The sequence below is a fragment of the Prosopis cineraria genome, unplaced genomic scaffold (genome assembly GCF_029017545.1).
Source record: "Prosopis cineraria cultivar Desert tree isolate PC_DT_omini unplaced genomic scaffold, ASM2901754v1 PC1814, whole genome shotgun sequence".
NCBI classification, from domain to species: domain Eukaryota; kingdom Viridiplantae; phylum Streptophyta; class Magnoliopsida; order Fabales; family Fabaceae; genus Prosopis; species Prosopis cineraria.
Genome location: NW_026557139.1, coordinates 1 through 19,440, shown reverse-complemented (window position 1 = coordinate 19,440; position 19,440 = coordinate 1). Strand labels below are relative to the sequence as shown.

General features: G+C 29.7%; 2 protein-coding genes across 5 annotated transcripts; both read left to right on the top strand.

Moving 5' to 3' along the window:
* Positions 1–312: 312 nt before the first annotated feature.
* LOC129300928 (uncharacterized) lies at positions 313–4,067 on the top strand. The gene is made up of 6 exons (XM_054939528.1): positions 313–792; positions 1,479–1,549; positions 1,671–1,793; positions 1,910–2,707; positions 2,808–3,024; positions 3,153–4,067. Exons 1-6 carry the CDS (start codon positions 492–494, stop codon positions 3,668–3,670), a joined length of 2,028 nt encoding a protein of 675 aa, XP_054795503.1. The 5' UTR covers positions 313–491; the 3' UTR covers positions 3,671–4,067.
* Positions 4,068–9,002: 4,935 nt separating this feature from the next.
* On the top strand, positions 9,003–12,633 carry LOC129300929 (uncharacterized). Of its 4 annotated transcripts, none has more exons than XM_054939533.1 (3): positions 9,003–9,390; positions 9,520–9,601; positions 12,141–12,633. In XM_054939533.1, the coding sequence occupies exons 1-3, from the start codon at positions 9,274–9,276 to the stop codon at positions 12,179–12,181; spliced, it is 240 nt and encodes a 79-aa protein (XP_054795508.1). In that variant the 5' UTR covers positions 9,003–9,273; the 3' UTR covers positions 12,182–12,633. The 4 variants fall into 4 exon arrangements, with proteins under 4 accessions (XP_054795508.1, XP_054795507.1, XP_054795505.1 ...); XM_054939532.1 differs by lacking the exon at positions 12,141–12,633 and adding an exon at positions 10,382–11,860; XM_054939530.1 differs by having other exon boundaries at positions 9,017–9,390; positions 12,195–12,633.
* Positions 12,634–19,440: the final 6,807 nt, after the last annotated feature.

Genomic DNA, 19,440 nt, shown 5'->3' with positions numbered 1-19,440 from the left:
TACCGGTAACTGCCGGTGAAGCTGTGGCTCCTATTCCCACCAACCTTTTCCCCAATCCTACCGTTAGATCCCGTTTCCGGGTTTTCCATTTTTAATATAATTTTCATTTTTAATGTCCCATTCGGCCGGCTTAGCTGTCGTTTTGGATCCATTTTCTATGGGCTGACGTCACCATCTCCTTGCCTTTGTTCCCACTCTTCACGAAACTTCCTTCGACTTTCCCCTATTTCGAAACCCTAATTTCTTCCCTCTCTCCTTCTCACTGTTCTTTCAAATTCACCCTTATTAATTATTAATAATAACTATAAATCCCTTTCAATATTCCCTCCTCTATCTTCTTCTCATTTCTGTACTCGCAGAGAGAGGGAGATCGAGTATTTGCTCATCCAGGCACGCGCGGAAGCGAAGATAAGCGAAGGCAAGCGATAACTTGGGAGGGAAAAGCAGGGTTTGAATCGGGTTTCGGCGAGAGATTGAAACATCAAGGTGATATGGAGAGATTGGCGTCGGCGAAGGCCACGACGTCGTGTGGGTATGTGAGCTGGGAGGAGGTGTTTGTCTCGGGCGGCGAAAGCAAGGGAAGGAAGGAGGTGCGGTATTTTCTCAAAAGAAGAAATGGGAGCTCAGATCTGGCCGTGGTTGGGAGAGAAAAGAGCACGAGGCACATGTCTTATAACTATGCTGTTAGAGATGAGGTCCTTGCTTTCATTGGGTCATCGACATCTTCGTTATCGCTATTGAAGCTCAAATCACGCAGAGACGTTATTGATTGGTTGAATTCCATTGTTTCAGGTTCCTACGCCTCATCCCTTATCATTTTCTCAAAGTTTTCGTCGCCCGTTCCAAAGTCTAAAATTTCTGTTTCGAGTTTCGGGATTCTCATTCAAATTCTTATCTGGGGTTTCATTTGGTATTGGTATACGACCAATATCAATAAAGCTACGAAATTGGGATTGATTTCAATGTCTCCGAATGTTCTCGTACTGTCTTTGTGATTTTCTTTTGGCCGGCTGGTCGCTTTTAGCTGAAGGGTGTTTCATCCTTTTCTCCTTCTCATCCAGTTTTCATGTCTTGACCATAGTCTATTGTATCTTTATGCGATTCTATTTGCTGTTCGGGGCGGCGTGGTAGAACTCCTTGTAAAATTGAATTTCACTGGGGCTGTTCGCTATTCTCTCCCTACAAGGTTTTTCCGCCAGTTTTTGTATGGGTTATTTTGTCTGAGACATCTAAACCTTCGGTGGATGTCTGTCTGGTTGGGTACCTGCGTAGCGTTCCTTATCGCATGGGATTTCAAGCCTCTATGTCTGAAAGTACCTTTTTTTATAAAATTTTCGATCTTTTAAACCATAAAATTCTATCTCGCTTATTTTTGCAAAATTTTCTTGCGATATGTGTTGTATTATTTCTATTTACTGTGGTTTACTGTGCGTTGCCAAATCTGTGTTTTCTCTAAAATTTGCCAATTAATTTTTCAGATTCACAGCGCGAGGATGCGTCTGTCAGGGAACAAAATGGTGGCAGTAGACATGTCATGGAAACCTTGAAGGTATTTGATTACGCAAATCTACAATGATCCCCCTAGCATCTTCCTGTGAACTTCTTGCTGTATGTTGAACTCCTGGTTTTGTTATTTTTTCGCTTTCTCATTTTCTATTTCGGGTTTTCAGGATAATCAATTGCGCAAGTTGGGCCATTGTGCAAAAGAGTTCTCATGGTTAGGGTCTTCGTGGACCTGTAGGAAGCGAAGACAGCACTACAAATCATTTATATGGAATGGTTTAAAGATATCTGTGAGTATTCATGTTTTTTATTTGCGGTTTTTCCCCTTCCCTTGGCCTCACATAATATACAATCTGACTGTTATACTGCTTTTTTCATTTCCTTTGACTTGTCAAAACATTTTCAGGTTTATGATTTCGTATATGTTTTAGCAGAAGAAGATAAACGTCTCGTTGCCTACTTGGAAGACATGTATGAGGACTCCAGAGGCAATAAGATGGTTATGGTACGCTGGTTTCACAAAATTGATGAGGTTGGTAATTTTTTGCCTCACAGTTTTAGTGACAGAGAGATTTTCTTTTCTCTTTGTCTTCAAGATCTGAGCATCGAATGCATAGATGGATTGGCTACTGTACTCAGTCCCCAGCATTATGAAAAGTTTCAGAACGAAGCAAGACATACCATGTTGGAACCGTTTGTCTGCGACAATCAATTTGACAATGATGATGTTAAGCACTTTGATATAACTCAAGTTAAAGGTTACTGGAGACAGGAAATACTCAGATACATGTATACCCTTTCTGACGCAAAATCTAATGGAAGTTCTCAGCAGTCTGATGATAAAGTGGAAGTAGAGGAACTCCAGTTTACATCTGGGATGAGACCTAACAAGAGGTTGCGATGGGCAAAAGTTGATGGTGAAGGTGCTGCTATTGAAATGGGAACTCTGAATGATAGTCGAAATGAAACTAAAAGAAAAAATGGAAACGATTCCTTAAAACAAGTTCGCTTTACAGCTGGCAAAGAGACAAAAAAGAACACTTTACAGTATTTAGCTGTAGGTTCTCAGGTTGAGGTCCTCTCTCAAGACAGCGGTATTAGGGGCTGCTGGTTTAGAGCTTCTGTCATAAAGAAGCACCAAGATAAAGTGAAGGTGCAATATCAAGACATTCAGGATGCAGTTGATGAAGCTAGGAAGCTTGAGGTAACTTCCATGACCACTGACTTACTATAATTTTCTTAAGAACAATTGCGTGGTTGCTTTAAGCTTGAAATTTTTTTCTCATTGTTCTTTTGTCATTCAGGAATGGGTTTCAGCTTCCAGAATTGCAGCACAAGACCACTTGGATCTCCATTTGAATGGGCGTGCTAAGATGCGCCCGGCCCCTCAGTCTAGTCAGTGTAAGGTTTCTGGGATGGTTAATGTTGGTTCGGTTGTGGATGTCTGGTGGCATGATGGTTGGTGGGAAGGTATCGTTGTTCAGAAAGAGTCGGAAGCTAGGTGTCATGTTTATTTCCCAGGTACAGCAAACAATTCTTTCCTCTTGTTATCTCTTATCGATTTTCATAAATTTTTGTTCCCGGGGGCATCTTTATTAGTTTTGGTTCTATTCTGTGAACGTCTATTCATTGGTACCTCCTCTTTGCAGGAGAGAAGTCAGTGTCAATATTTGGATCTGGTGACTTGAGACCGGCCCAGGATTGGACAGGGAGTGGGTGGTTGCAAGTACGGGAAAGGCCTGACCTAGTTAGTTCTATATTATCCAGCTTAAAAACATCACAAGATCCCAGCAAATCAAATGCAGTTGCATCTGCCGGAGATGCCAGGCATTCAAAGCAAAGTGGGAATGATACTAACTTGAATTCTGAAAGTGACAGTAAATCAAGAAAGCCTGAGCTGGTTCCAGACCTTTCAAAGGACGATATACTTTCTCAGTTAAGATGGAAGTCATCTAGGAAGAGGGGACGCAGTAGCAGCACCAGATCAGGTCGAAACAGCTGCAGAAAGTCACCGGATTCCTCAGACCCCCAATCGTCTGACAGATATATGATCGCAGCATCCTTGAAAGTGGTCGATCATGACGACTTCAAATACGGCAGGGGTGATCAAGCTATTTTCAGCTCTTCAGTGGTGCCCTCTTTAACTAACTTGGTCATGTGTAGGTGACTTTTGTGAACTTTTATATATACACATTTATATACTAGGTTTGCTAGTCTCCTTGGTCTCCCCACTCTGTTTTCTCAAAAAGTACATACATAACATATACTCTCCCCTGCATCTTTTCGATGCATGCCTGCTCTTGACATGTTAGGTCAAGTTTTGTTATTTATTTTGGGCAATCTTTTGGCATCGAAGCTTCAGTTGATTTTGGTGCTTGTATGGAATGTGGAAGCCCGAGGGAGGCAAGGATGCTGCCTTAAAGTTTTGGCTGAAAGTTTTTAGGCGAAGTGCAATAACCGTGGTTGTCTCAGTGACTTAGCTTTTGTTTTGATATGCTGAAGTGGAATTTGTTACCTAACCATATATTTAATAATAAGAATAGAGAGATCGCCCCTTTTATTTAGCTTCTCTCCTTGTCTATTTGTGCTTTTAATTTCAGTTCTATATTTGTGCTTTCTAATTGAGTAATTGGTAGTCTTTTATCAAGATGTAGAATACAGTCAACAGTTGACTCTTTGTTTGCCAAAATCTCGGGCTAAACGAAAGCATGAGTGCGTCCTTTTAACCACAAGGACAAAGGATTTGTGAGCTGAATAAATAGGAGAGTATGACTCCGTCTTCTTGCTCAATTTTTTTTTGGGCAAGTATAAGCGGTATGCTCTGCCGGCAGTAAAGGATATTTCTCCATGTTGAGAGCAATGAGTAGATTTTTTTAAAATTAAATTGTTATGCATATAAGGGTTGAGATTTGAGCTTCTGATTGCGTGCTTAATGGTGAAAGTCTTTATTCAGGCTACTTTTAGTTGGTTTTTTAACTTGATTTTTTTAAAAAAATTATTAAATTTAAATCATCAAATCAAACTCAATTAAACAGTTCAAATCTAATAATACTTTTTTCATTACAGCGATGGAAAGCCAAAAGCTCCCACCCCCTAGGGGACATATATCTTAGTGATTGTTTGGATTTTGGTTTAAAATCAATTAATTGTATGAAAATTATGTTTTAGTAAAAATTACGTAAATACTTTTCTTATATGTTAAAATTAGTCATGAATTTAACACCGTGTTTTCTTAAAAATATTCAAATTTTACTACGCATACTACAATTAATTATGAATTTAAAATCATAAATTTTAAAAAATATTCAAATACCTCTTATTATTTCAAAATTAATTTTGAAACAGAAAAAAAGATTTGTAAAATAATTTATATAATTTTTGGATGAATTTTTCAAAATGTATAATTGAAAAATTGAATTGAAATGTAGTAGTAATAATTTATGAGATAATAATGGCTTTGAGTTTATAATTGATTGTGACATCTTTGAAGATGTCTAGATATTTTTAAAAAATCATGATTTTAAGTTTATAATTAATTTTAACATATATAATAGGTGTTTGCATTTTTTTTTTGAAAACATGATTTTAGATTCATAATTAATTTTAACTTATAAGATAGTAGATGTTTGGAATTTTCTTATATACCACATAATATAATCAATCATATTTCAAATCAATCATATTAATCAATTTTTTTATAATTAATTATATGAAATTCAAACATACTACTTTGGGTCTCTAATGCCATACTCTGATGTTTAGCATAAGTTGTAATGCCTCAGCATCTCAATCTTTTTTTTTTAATCATCAGATTTTACATAAAATGAAAAAAATTTGGTATCTTAATGAAATGGTTCGGTGCAATTTTGTATTTTTTTATAGAAAAATGCCTCAAAATTTTGTATTTTTTGTTTTTAAAAAATTGAAAAGGAAAAAGTTCATTACTTAAAGTTTAAAAACATGGGCAAGGCCAGTTTTAATTCAATTTATTATCACACGCGTCAGTTGAGAGATACTTAAAAATTAAAACAATTTATCAATTTGATGAGCTGTCAATCAATTTTAGAGACAAAGCGCTGCAAATAAGATCTCTTCAATAAATTGAAGGATTAAGATTAATACGATCGGAGAAGAGTTAGAAAGTATTTTATTTTATTTTTTCTTTTAAAACACGAATCTCTAATTTTGCGCTAGAATCATTGTTAACGCAAACATGCACTTGATTTGATATCTTAATTAAGTGAGAGCTATTCAGATCCCTTAATTACTTTAGAGGCAGTGAAAATTGGTAATTTTAGATTCATTCTCCGTATATCACATATTTTAATGTAAGATTATGCTCAGTCTAATTTTTCAAAAGAATCCCTGACCTTTATGAATTCATATTTTGAAGAAGTGTATTTTGTGTTCAAAAATTAGATTCATGTGTCCAGCTGGTTTTGATTATTAAAAATATTTTTTATTTGATCAAACATTCAAAAATATGAGTACAGTATTTGTATATTGTTATTAGTAACTGAAAATGACATGAATCATCTCAATGTAAACCAAAAGAAAAACCATGAATATATATTGAAAAATCAGTATCTATACCATCTATGTATCAATAAAAATTCCCATAAACCATATTATTTACTCCCTCCATTTAAAAATATAAAATATTTTTTAAAAAGTTGAATGTTAAAAAAATGTAAGGCATTTTTAGTCTTTCAAGGTATAATTATTTTTTTTAAAGTACTCCTATAATAATGATTTTATATTTATTATATGGTGTTTAATAAGAATAAATATAAAAAGACATGGTTAGTTAAAAAGTAAGTAACTATTTTATTAAGGAGTGAAATTTAATTAAAAATACTTTTTATTTTTAAACGTAAGAAATATAAGTCATGAATAATATAGAAATCCTTCTAGCTGAAAAACATAAGATAAACATGAAAATTAACAAAGACTTGTCAAATGTTTTCTTCCTAATTGGTTCATACAATATTCAACCAAAATTATAGAGACGAAGACACGTAAAGTCAACACAAGAGGCTCGGTATAGAGAGAGTAGTTAGTATTTGACCACTGATTACAATAAACCAAAGAAATTAAGGAGCCTTCATTTTTGACTTTTGTTCCTTCCAGAAGGCCCTATTCTTCTCCAGGTTGGATCCAATGCGTCTCATTATCACCTCTTTTGGCATCTTAAGTTCCTTCTTCTTCCTAAATCTTTCTCATCTTCTAGTGAATACATAGACTTAACCCACCCAGATTGTTAGAAAGGAGTAAAATGAAATAAAATAGATTGAAATAGTTAAAATAAAAATGAGGTAAATCACCTTTACTCTCATGATAAATATGATAATGCTCATTAATATATACTCCCTCCATTTTTATTTGTAAGAAAAAAAACTGTATCACACAAATTAATAAATTTATTTAATTATATTAATTGTGCCTGAAAATAAAAAAATTAAAAGTTTACAATAAATAATAAAATTATGAGGGATAATTTAAAAAGTTTGCAATAAATACTTATTGAAAAATGTGATTTTGTTTATATAAAAAAGAAGCTAAAATTGATAATTTTTCCTATAAATAAAAATAGAGAAAGTACTATAAATATGAGAATTATCACACCCTTCAAAATTTTATGAATTATAATTCATAATTTTGTAAATTAAATTACTTCTTTCTCTTATAAATGTATTTCCATATCTCCTTCGATAATTTTATTTTTACATTTATTTTTTCAATCGATTTCATTTCATTCTTTTTTAGTAATTAAATTGGACCTTAGAGATAAAAGGAGGGTTGGGGGGAGCTTTTTCTTCCCTAAATGATAACTAGTTTATCAATGTCCTGCATTTGGACATTTTGTGTTCTCTTGTGACAGGAGTTTACTGTGGATCACAAATTTCTGGTTTGAGTATACAGGAAACAGAGATGGTTTGGGATATTTATTAGTCTTTACCCTTTTATTAATTTTATATTTTATCCGATTTTGCATATAAAATAAATCTCCTTAAATCGATTTTCCCTCATTTCCCCATAATGCAAGTCAAGGTCAAGTTTCTTTTCTTAGATCTCAATACAACAATGTCATTTTGTTGAGAATAGATAAGAGTACGAGCCAATTAACAAAGTTGAGACCCATGGGAGTCCCACTCGGGTCTGTCTTGGGTGCTCATGATGATGGGATTTAAACTATGGATGGTCAAGATTTAACATTTTTAATTTATAATTATATTTATATTTTATAATTATTAAAATAAAAAATTATTAATGAAATTTTAATTTATAATTTCTAATTTTATTTTATGTTTATTAAAATAAAAATTTATTTATTTCATTAATAAATAGCTTATCATCAATTAGGACAGTGCAAATCTAATTTGAATAGTTCAATTTAATTTTAAAATTTTTATATATTGATTATTTAGATGTGCTCGGTACATTTCAAATTTAATATTAAAATTTTTTATAATTTTTTATTTGAAAAAATAAAATATTAAAAATAAATATATATAATATTTTAACTAGAATTTTTAAAAAAATATTTTTTAAAAAAATTATAAGTTAAAAATTTTAAATTTAGATTATACAAAATACATTAGATAACCAATATATAAAAAATTTTAATATTAAATTAGACATTTCAGATTAAATATAGACCATATTAATCATGAAAAGATTTATTAAAAATTTTCTTATAATTTTTATAAATTTTTAAGTATTTTAAAAAATATAAAATTAATTATTTAAATTTAAACTATCCAAATTAAAAAATTTGAATGGTCCATATTTCCTCACCCATGGTGCTCACCAAAGATAAATCCGTTCCACTCAGTGTATAATTTGAAGAACCCATTCTCACAAAGAGACAAGTAAATGCTTAGACTTTTGAGGATAAATTGAAGCTGCAATATCCTGCCTTGTAAAATTAACATCATTAATTAAATACATTGATTCTTATAAGAGTTAAGGGTCATTTTTACATACAATGTTAGATTTATGATCACCTTAAACTCAATTATAGATCAATTATATCTCTTAATATTAGAAATTTGTTATCTTGATATCATTGACATTAACTGGTCTCTTCTCTTCTAATGTGAGTCCTACATTTAAATTTTTTAATGTTTTTCATTATATATATTATATAGTAGGTCTCACATTTGAACTTTGTTAATATTTTTTATTTTATAATAAAAAATATTTTTATTTTTCATTACAAATATTTTTTATTTTAAAAATTCAAATGTGAAACCCACACGGAACAGGAGAATAATATAAAAACTATCAAGATAGAGAATTTTTAATATTGAATAATATTACCTCATAGTTGAGTTTAAAATGTTTTTAAACCCTTGAAGTAAAGCTGGAATGCAAAACTAACTTTGAACCCTTCTTATAATGCCGGATCTGAGAAGCAACCTCGGAGTGGAATAATTTCTTGTGTTGAAAAAGTCCCAATTTAACTCCACCAAGCACTTTGTGGGGCTATAATAATAGTAATAAAAAAAAGAACCATCCTTTTCAACTTAGGCACAGACCCTCTTTCACTTTACCAACTCTTCCTCATCCTCCTGAAGCTCCAAGAAGCAGTCATGGAGATGGGATTGCTCTATCAACGACACAGAAGCAACTAGCAAGCTGGCTAGCTGTTCATCGATCATTTTCTTGGTGATGGGGTTGAATTTGAAAGAACTTGCCATCTTAACAAAGTTATCATAAAGTGAGGCCTCTTTCAGGTCGTTGTGTACGGATTGGCTTTTTACAGGTATGGATTTTGACGATGGAGCTGCGAAGGAAGAATATGAAGTTGGTATAAAAATGTCAGATGGGTTTTCTATTTCTGGAGCTACCTTGGCTTCTATGGAGTCTCTGTCTCATCCAATAGTATGTTCTGTTTCTTGCTTCCTCTCTCTCTCTCTCTCTCTCTCTCTCTCGTGTGATGATCAGAGATTAATTGATTTGGAGGTTGAAGATGAAGATGATGATGGGTTTGGATTTTTGTCGTGAAATCAGGTTCAGAAGGTGGTTGTTTTTGCTGATATGCAATGTAAGAATTGCCAGAAGAGAGTTTCTGACATTATCACCAAAATGAACGGTATGTTCCTTTCCTTTAATTCGTGGGACGTTGCATTACTTTTCAGTTAACTGATTTTGGTTAATTGTGTTAGAGGATTAGTATTTTCAGATTTTGCATTAAACTTGTCTATGTCCACCTTCAGCAGCTTAACTTTTCTATGTACATATACTATGAAACTAGTTAAGGAATTTCCTGAAAATACCCTAACTCATCAATTTGTTTAATTTTTTTATTGGCAAAATATTATTTTTAACCCCTAACTTTGTTTGAGAACAACTCAGTTCTACTAATGATGTTAGGTTTAGTAGAAAGGACTAGTTCCCTCACAATATAATGAATCAAAATTTGAATTCTCATAAAGAAAGTTGTTTAAATTAGTGCTCGATATGCCTTAAATGAAATTGCACTAATACTCAATAAAAAAAAGAATAACTCAGTTCTAATAGTTTGTTGATTCAAAATAACTCAATTTTTATAATTTTTTTAACCTATTACAATCCATTCTTTATAATTGATTAGCTCAATAAATTATAAGAGATATGTTATACCATGTCAAAGTTCAAAATTAAATTGATACTTGAGAAAAAAATTAAAGAGTAAAAGTTACATTATAATTTTTTTGGTGAAACACTGAAACATCGGTTTTAATTTTATTAGAAAACCTTATAATCTTATATACTTAATATTATATGTTGAATATACTTAATTTTAATTAAATCAAGCTATGTTGATTCTTTATATATTATTTATTCTATGATGAAATCTTATTATTAATATTATTACCATGTTAAAATTCAGGTATTGTGATTCAATTGGATCAAAATACATTGAGCATATAAGGTGAAATACCTTGCCCTAATTTATTTGTTAAGTGACCATTTCAAAGAAACTTCTTTTTTTTTTTTTTGGAGTATTATGGGTAAGAATATCTTGAAACAGGCTAAAGAGGAAGAGAAGTAGGGAAGAGTTTAGACCATGTGATCCTTGATACTTGCCACCATTAAATAGGCTGGCAATGACAAAATGTTTTGGAATATATAAGCTGTTAATTTATGATTATCACTGTAATTATTACCTTTTGATTCAGATATTCTCTTGTCTTTTAACTCATTTTCCCAAATATGCCAAAAAGTTAAAAAAAAAAAAAAAGTTCCTTTGTCACCTTCTGATGACTTTGAGCCTTCTCTTAGTTTACAAGCTGGCTCAGCATCTTATTTGTTCTATAAAACCACAAGACAGAACCACTGCTGTCAAAAAGTTTGTTTTTATTCACTAAAGAAAGACCTTTTATTTTCTTTTTTTTCTTGAAAGATTTGGAGTTAGTTTTGTTAATTAGCTTTACCTCTGAGAATAATTAAAATTTTAATTATAAATTATTTCTTATAAATAGACTTAAAAGGTAGTAACTTATATCAATGATTAATTAACTTGCTAGCTATTTAAAAATGTAAACATGGATAACTGGATAAATTCTTTTTTTTTTTAAGCCAGGTTACATTGTAAATTTTTATTTTAATGTCTCAAAAATTTCCGAATGAAAGGATGTCATTTTGGGTTTGGCATGATTGATTACATTTCTATAGTTCAAATATTTTTCCAATTAAATTACAGTAACTAGCTTATAAATTTAAAAATAAGTTAAAACAATAGGTAGTGAGATCACAAACGATGTGAAAAATAATATATATATATATATATATATATACTTATTCCAAAAAGAAGAAGTATCTTAGGCATATGATTTTTTTTGTCTAAAAAAATATACCCCTTTTGCTAAAAAATATAAGATATTTTTTAAAAAATTAAATATTAAAAAATGTAAAGCATTTTTATTCTTTTAAGGTGAAATTATTATTCTTTTTTCAAAAATACCTCTATTAGTTAGTGATTTTATATTTATTGCAAGGTGTTTCATAGGGATAAATATGAAAAAATAATGTTAGTTAAAAAGTAAGTAATTACTTTATTGAGAGGTGAAATTCAGTTAAAAATATCTTATATTTTTGTAAATACCCAAGTTTGGTTGGTTTTGTGGCTTAGGGTGATTACATTTTTTTAATAATAATCTTGATAACATAAGCAATAAAAACTTTTTTTAAGAAGTCAACTAATATAAAAATTCAGTAGAGCTCAAGCATCTAAATTCTAAATCACTACTTCAATATTTTATTTTATTTTAAAAAAAAAAATTATACTCATGACTCCTAGGACGAGCATAGGATGGTCGTCTCTTAATTTCTATCAATCCATATTTTATATTATTTCATGCTTACTTTTTCCTGTATTTTCCATTTAATAGGTTCAAAATGAAAAACAATATACTTGTCAGCCTATTAATTTCTTGTTTTTTTAAAAATAAAGTCTTAACTTCAAAAACTATAGATAAAATATTTTAAATTTCAATAATTGAAATTAAATTTGAATAATCCAAATATCAATTTAAAAATGAACATGTAAACGACTTCTTGAAATAAGTACATAATGTGTGGACCCTTATAGCAATATATGATAGTGAAAATATTCATGTAGTTCATGATTATTAATAATTTGATGTTAGAAATTATGTTGATGAGACTAAGACAAGGCAAAAATGAATGAATTGGATCAGCAGAGACAGAATCATTGGAAGTGAACGTGTTGGAAAAGAAGGTGACTCTCACTTTTAGATTACCAACGATTGGTGAAGTGATGCAACAGCGCCAATTAGCTCCAATCACTCGCACTTCACTCCCTAAAGCTGCCCTCATCAAACGCTTATTTCGCTCTCTTCATATCCTTCACTGAGCAAGTCCTCGTGCCTTGTTCGGATTTGGATTCTCTCCATTGCTCAATTCTTAGAATAGGTAAATCCAATGACCATGTCTTTTCACATAAGCAATTTCAAGAATCAATTGATATTTTGTACTTAAATTTTCTTTCTATAGAATAAATGATTGTCCTTTTTCTTAAAATAATGTTTCTCTTCATGTAATATTTTTTTTCTCTTGTAGAAAAAATTAAACTGAACACTGGCATAATCACACAATGAGAAAAAGAGATTTGATGAGTTTTGATTACTTTCTTTTTTCTTTTTGGGTTTTTAATCCCATCAAATCGGCCCACAATCACGCTCCTAGTGGGGTTAGAATTTTGAGGTCTATATATGATTGGACCCAATGCTCTAATGATTGAGGAATCTTTTGTATACTCATATTTTTTTGCTTTTTTTTTAATTTAAAAATAATAAATAAGCATCTTGAAAAAAAATTAATGTCAAGTTAAGAATTTTAATATTAAAACAGAATAGAAGAAGTACTGAATTTGAAAACTGTAACTATGAAAAAATTTTAATTTAACATTAATTTTTTATGGGGGCCTTCTTGTCATTTCCCTTTTTTTTTTTTTTTACGTCTCAAATCTCGATATGTAACATTAGTTTCGGAATCTTCTGATTAAAGATCCTAATCAAGTCTCGTGCCTTTATTTAATTTGGCGCAACTTTGCTACATAGGTTTCTCAATTATTATTTTTTAATGCTTACAGCCAAATTGGATTGAATATTGAGTTTGGCTGCTTTGAATAACCTGACGCGGAGAACAATCATAAGTATTAAAGAATGGTAAGGAAACCTTTTTTTTTTTTTAATTCCTGAGTTGTCGTCCACTAATGTTTTCCAGCTACGTATTTGATACATGGAACATTAAGAAAGACAATTTGTTTGCCAGGCATTAAGAAAGACAATTGACGTTTTAAATTTTACTGCAACACTTAACAAGCATTATGCGATAGACCAAAAAATTTAACATGTTAAGTCTATGAATCGAGTTAGTTTTTCTTAATATAATAAATTAAAGTTTAAATTTTTATTAAAAAAAGTGATCGACATTTATCTTCTGTTTGGAATGATAGGAAAATATGAAAAAGATAAAAGTAGAAGAAAAAGATATTTTTCCCTCTTTTAACATAAAGTTTTTCATCTTTCCAAGAGAAAATTAAAGAGAAACAATGGTTAAAAATGTCGTTTTCCTCTATTTTCTTTCTATTTCAAACAAAACTTTAGTACACGTTGGTACATAAAAAAATATTCTCTAAAGATGAAATGGGAAATGTATTTTAAAAAAATTAATATATCTCTCATTTTTTTCCTAAAAAATATTTTTGTACCCTACCAAACTTTACATTGAATGCTCGGTGTCTTAAACAGGATTAATTACCTCAAATAGAGGACACATGCGCACGATCCAAAAAAAGAATCTTGGAGAACAAACTGTTTTTTAGCCCTACGAAACAAGCTCTGGAGAGAATCATGAATCAAGGGGTTATATATGCCAAGCTTTGGAAAATATAAGAGATGCTTTTACAAGCTGAGTTGGGTATAATTGATCAAACCATGTGCATGAAGGAAAACATGATTCCTTATATCAAGCTTTAGAATGAAGTGAAGGATCATGAAAAGACTTGCAAATAAACAACTTCCACTTGCTTAGTCTAACCGGAATCAGATTCAGATTCTAAACTGAAGAGAAATCATGAGATCGCATTTCTTTGGAATGAAACAATTCGAAACAACATTGTCATTCTCAAACTGTACAAAATTGCCTCTTCACGAGCCAAGCCTAAAAAAAATCAATGGTTCTGTCAAATCTAGCTTCATGGCAAGGGAGGGTTTTTGTTTCTATTTCTAGGATTGCCGTATGTGGGACTTTTATATATGGGATTGATGATTTGTGTTTGTGGTATATGTTTAATAGTTATATTGACAAACTCACGTCTTCTCCAATATCTGAGTCAGGCCTTTATTCCATTTTGTTGAAAGAGACGTTACTTTTAGGGCTGTATTAGTGAATGACATTCTATTCACATTATTTTTTGGATAAACATTCTATTTAGACTTTAGACTTAGTGGATCAAACAGCGCTCGATGAACCCTTATCTCTCTCCACCTAAAGAGAAATAGACTTGGATAAGATTCGAATAATACGTTTGCCTTTTCGCTTTGGTGTGTCCCGGAGCATATGTTTTCCCAAAATCAATGGGTCCAAAACATTTTAAAAGAATAGGGTTAAAGTCTATTACCTCTGTTAAAAAATATAAAATATTTTTTAAAAAGTTAAATATTTATAAAATATTTTTAATCTTTGAAGGTGTAATTATTATCTTTTTTTAACAAAATGTACCTATTGATAGTGACTTTATATTTATTATAGGGTATTTAATAGAGATAAATATGAAAAAATAGGATTAGTTTAAAAGTAGATAAATATTTTATTAGGAGGTGAGATTCAGTTAAAAATATCTTACATTTTAATACTTCATTTGCCATGCAGCCATGTAAAACCCTTGTAGTTTATTTGGTTTAAATTGTAAGAAATTTTTTTACTGTAGAATACTAATAAAATTTAGTTATTTATTTATCCTCATTAAATATTGATGATCTAGAGCACTTATGGCAATAAGAGTTTGAAGGCCAAACAACTAAAGACTTGTTAAAATAACTTTCAAAAGTACATTTAAATCATTCCCGGATAGTACTTTTGCCAAATTCAACATATATTTTGATCCTTCAAATATAATTTTACCAATATAAACTGAAAACCAAACATATACTAAAATTGATGAATATGGTTGTTCAATTTTTTGGATCTTGATTTATAGAGGATATTTTATTTGTGATATTGAAACTTAGATATTGGGCATGATTTAAGATGTCAATTAGAGGTGAAAATAAGCCAAAAGCTCTATTGGTAGTCCATGGTCTAGCCTAATTAGGGCCTAATCTATTTAAGAAAAGGCTAGGTTTAAGCTTACAATCTTTCCCATTTAAGCAGATAGGTCAATTCTATCAAGCCAAAATTGTTGGCTTATCAAGCCTGTCTGTTTATATTTTTATATTATATTTATATATAAATAAAATAATACACACACACATTTATATAAATATATATAATATGATACATATATTCTCTCCATTAAAAAATGTAAGGTATTTTTTTAAAAAATTAAATATTTAATAATGTAAAGCATTTTTAGTCTTTCAAAGTGTAATCATTGCCTTTTTTTTAAAAGTGCCTCTCTTGATAGATGACTTTATATTTATGGTAGAATGTTTGACGGGGGTAAATATAAAAATATAGGGTTAGTTTGAAAGTAGATAATCACTTTATTGGGGGTAAGATTCGGTTAAAAATGCCTTATATTTTTTAACAGAAAGAGTATATATATAAAAAATATAATTAATTTGATTTTTTAAAATTTTTATAAGTTGAAAATTAAACTAATAAATAAAACAAAACTTCAGTTTATGTTATATTAATTAACTACTATAGTAAATATGGGGCCAAAAAATAACTATTATTATAAATATAAGTAAATATTTTTCCTCCCCTATATAAATAAATAAATAAATATCCAATATTTTGTAATATAATTTAATTAAATTTTATTCAAAATATTAAAGTAAACAAACAAGATTGCATGAGCGTACAATTTAGGTTGTTTAAACTGTAGCCGGACTTGAGAAATTCTCAGATGAACCAAGTGCTTCACGTCATTCATGATTTATTCAATAAAAACATGTTATGTTGTATTAATTTAATCAAATAAAATTTTATATACCATTATTTTTAATGACTTTATTTGTTGAATAGAGTGTCTCTTTAATTTGTTAGCTTTTCTCTCTTTATCATTGTCGACAAGAGAATCAATTTACATTTATAGCCATCTAGCATGGGATGTTTTTATTGAAAAAATTATAAATAATGTAATACATCTGATCCATCCAAGAATTTCTCAACCTAATTTAGCCTTTTTAACAAAAAAGCCAAAATTAAACTTATAATTAAGTCTATTTACATAAATAGATCGGCCTTATTTTCATGTGTAATATCAATGGTAATTCTCATATGCTTTGGAATCTTTCTCATTAAATAAGAGTAGCCTTTTTATATTATAAATATACATTTCAAATAAAACCTATGCAATGATTCCATTTGTATGACGGGCATACTCTTAAACACTATTTCTATTACATTCTCTTTTTCCTTTTTATTTTCACTTCTTTTTCTTCTTAGTTTTAAAAAATCTCCAACGCATTAAACATGTATTAGATTTTGATTTTTCCTCATCTCGTGAAGGGTGAAATGGGATTTTTCTCCCTTAGTACAAACGAATTAGAGCCTTAATTTCATTATACTCTAACCAGACATGAAATATGATTTTTGCATAAAAAGTGTGAAGCTAGAAGAAAACAAGAAATCCATCTCATGCAAGGATCCATCCACTAATCCACTTTTTGAAAAATATATTATATATTGTCCAAATGTCTTACAGTTTTTGTAAAATTATACAGACAGTATTTTTTTTTTTTCGGGTGAGAATTTTGTTATTGAACTAGGAAGTAACATAATTTTAAATCAATCCCAAAAAATTGTGAAATTATACCGTAAGACCAATGGATTAAATTAGAATTATATTTTATACTGGAAAGACCAAAATACTCTTAGAATTTTTTTTTAAATAAAAATCCACCGTCGCCAAAGCTTCAACTATTGGATTGCCACCTCCGGCTGTCGAAGCTCCAATTGTCGTTGGCAGAAGTAATTCCTCAAAGGTGATGGCGTGCACAAAATTTAAACATGTAGCAAATACATGAATCTTACACAATATAGCGAATCAAAGTCATCTTACAAGGAACTAATTGAAAGGAATTGGCATAAATGAAAGTTGTTTTTGTCTCAATTAACTTATCCAATCAAAAAGTAAAATTTTAATTATATTGAAAATATGAATAAAATAAAATGAAGTCAAAGAATATATCCAAAATAAGATTAACAATTAAAGAGCACTCTAAAAATTATAGTCCCTTTTTATACTTTGTAATTCAATTTCTTCTAGGACTCATTTGTTTAAAATTAAAAAATAAGTAATTTTTAGTTAGTTTAGAGATTTTATAAAAAAATATTTATTTTATAGAGATTTTATAAAAAGCAAACATTATTTTATGTTTGGTTATAATAATAAAAAATAATTATTAGTTAGTTATTTTAAAATTTTATGATATTTTCCTTGATTTTGTTTTATAAAAATAATTTATTATTATATTATTTTAAAATTTTATGATATTTTCATGTATCCCGCCTCTTTAAAACACTCTCTTTCATCTACTACATTAGATTATTTCTAGAAGTTACTCAAAGTTAGATGTGGGAAAATGGAGGGCTCGACCCTTAAGGGCTCAAACCCTTGAGCTCATTTTCTCAAAAAATGATCAATTTTCAAGCTCAACTCTTATTTGAAGGGTTCAGTGCCAGCCCATAAGCCCATTTTATTTTTAAAAAAATTAAAAAATATATAAATTTAATAAATAAATAAATACAAATAAAGATATATAATCTTAATCAAGTTTTAAAATGAGATTGAAATCTTCAATCCAGATCAATCTTATCAAATCTGATAAATACAAAAATTTATATATCATAGAGTACAACATTAATCAAAACCAAGAAATAAATCTTACAAAATAATCATATTTAAGAAATTAATAAAAAAATTTGTCAATATTGTGTTAAAATAAATGGCAAAAGAACCAACATTAATTATTTTAACACATAATACTTGAAAAATCATTGATCTTTTGGGGACTAGGGCTTAAAGGGCTGTCTAGCTTGAGTTTTTTTTTTTAAAAGCCTATCAAGACTGAGCCTAGAAGCCCAGTTTTCGTAAAAAATCACTATTTTTCAAGCCTAAACCCTTATTTAAATCGGTCCTTCAAGTTCAACTCTTATTCCTAATTTTATTTAAAGGAGCTTCTTAAAATAATCAAAAATCTATTTTTTTCAAATTCTGATTATTTTAAAGTTTAAACAAACATAATAAAAACTCACAAAATAATTTTTTTTTTTCAAAAAATAAGTAATTTTTTTCATGAAATAAGCTAAAAAAGACTCCTAATTATCGCAATTTAATTTAGCTTTAAAATTAAGGCTCTAATTTAGATTATGTATCCGTCGATTACAAAATCCATAATCTAACTAACCATGATATCTCAAGCAATTCTTGATCTAATTATGCACAAGTTTTAAATAATTACCCAAGGCTAAAAAGTATATGTCTATTTCAAGCACAAATTAGATTAATTCCAATTTAAAGTTGCTTAATAAATGGTCTATTTGAAATTCTCTTTTGTCAAAGGTGAATTTTAAGATCCAAATACATACTAGAGTAGGTCACTCAATAGCATTAGAACAAATTAAAATTATATTAAGCATTGAATCATCAATCAAAATCAATAACCAAAAAGAAATCTACTAACAAAGCATCTAAGGTTCATATGATCCTTGAGGAAAGAAATAAATTAGCCACATATGGTTCTAAATATGCATAAAAGTTTAGAACAACACAAAATTAGATGCATAGAGTGGAAGAAAGAAGAGAATTAGAAAAATCCTCTCAAAAAGCTCCATGATGACTCTTCAAACTTTAATATAGCCTTCGAACACTTGGTTGACGCTCTAAAATCACCTTCTAGCCTTTAGGTATATATTACTCTTCTTTTAGGGCTAATAGGGGTTATTTATAATATTTTTAAGCCCTCTTGAGCTTAAACTTCGGTTAGACACTATTGTAAGAGTGACTTTTACCACAGTTATTTTAACCTTTTAACGTCAATCATTAAAGGAAAAATAATAAAGAGGAAAGTGAAAGCCAATGTGGAAAGTAAAAAAAAATAATTGAAGAAATAATTGATTTTTTTTTCAAAAAATAGACTTTAACAACAGTTTTCAGTTTTCATAACTATTGTTAAAAATTCATTCATTTGAAAAAAAAATTATTTTTTTCTATACATCCAGAAGTTATAATCTGTAAATTGTATAGATCAT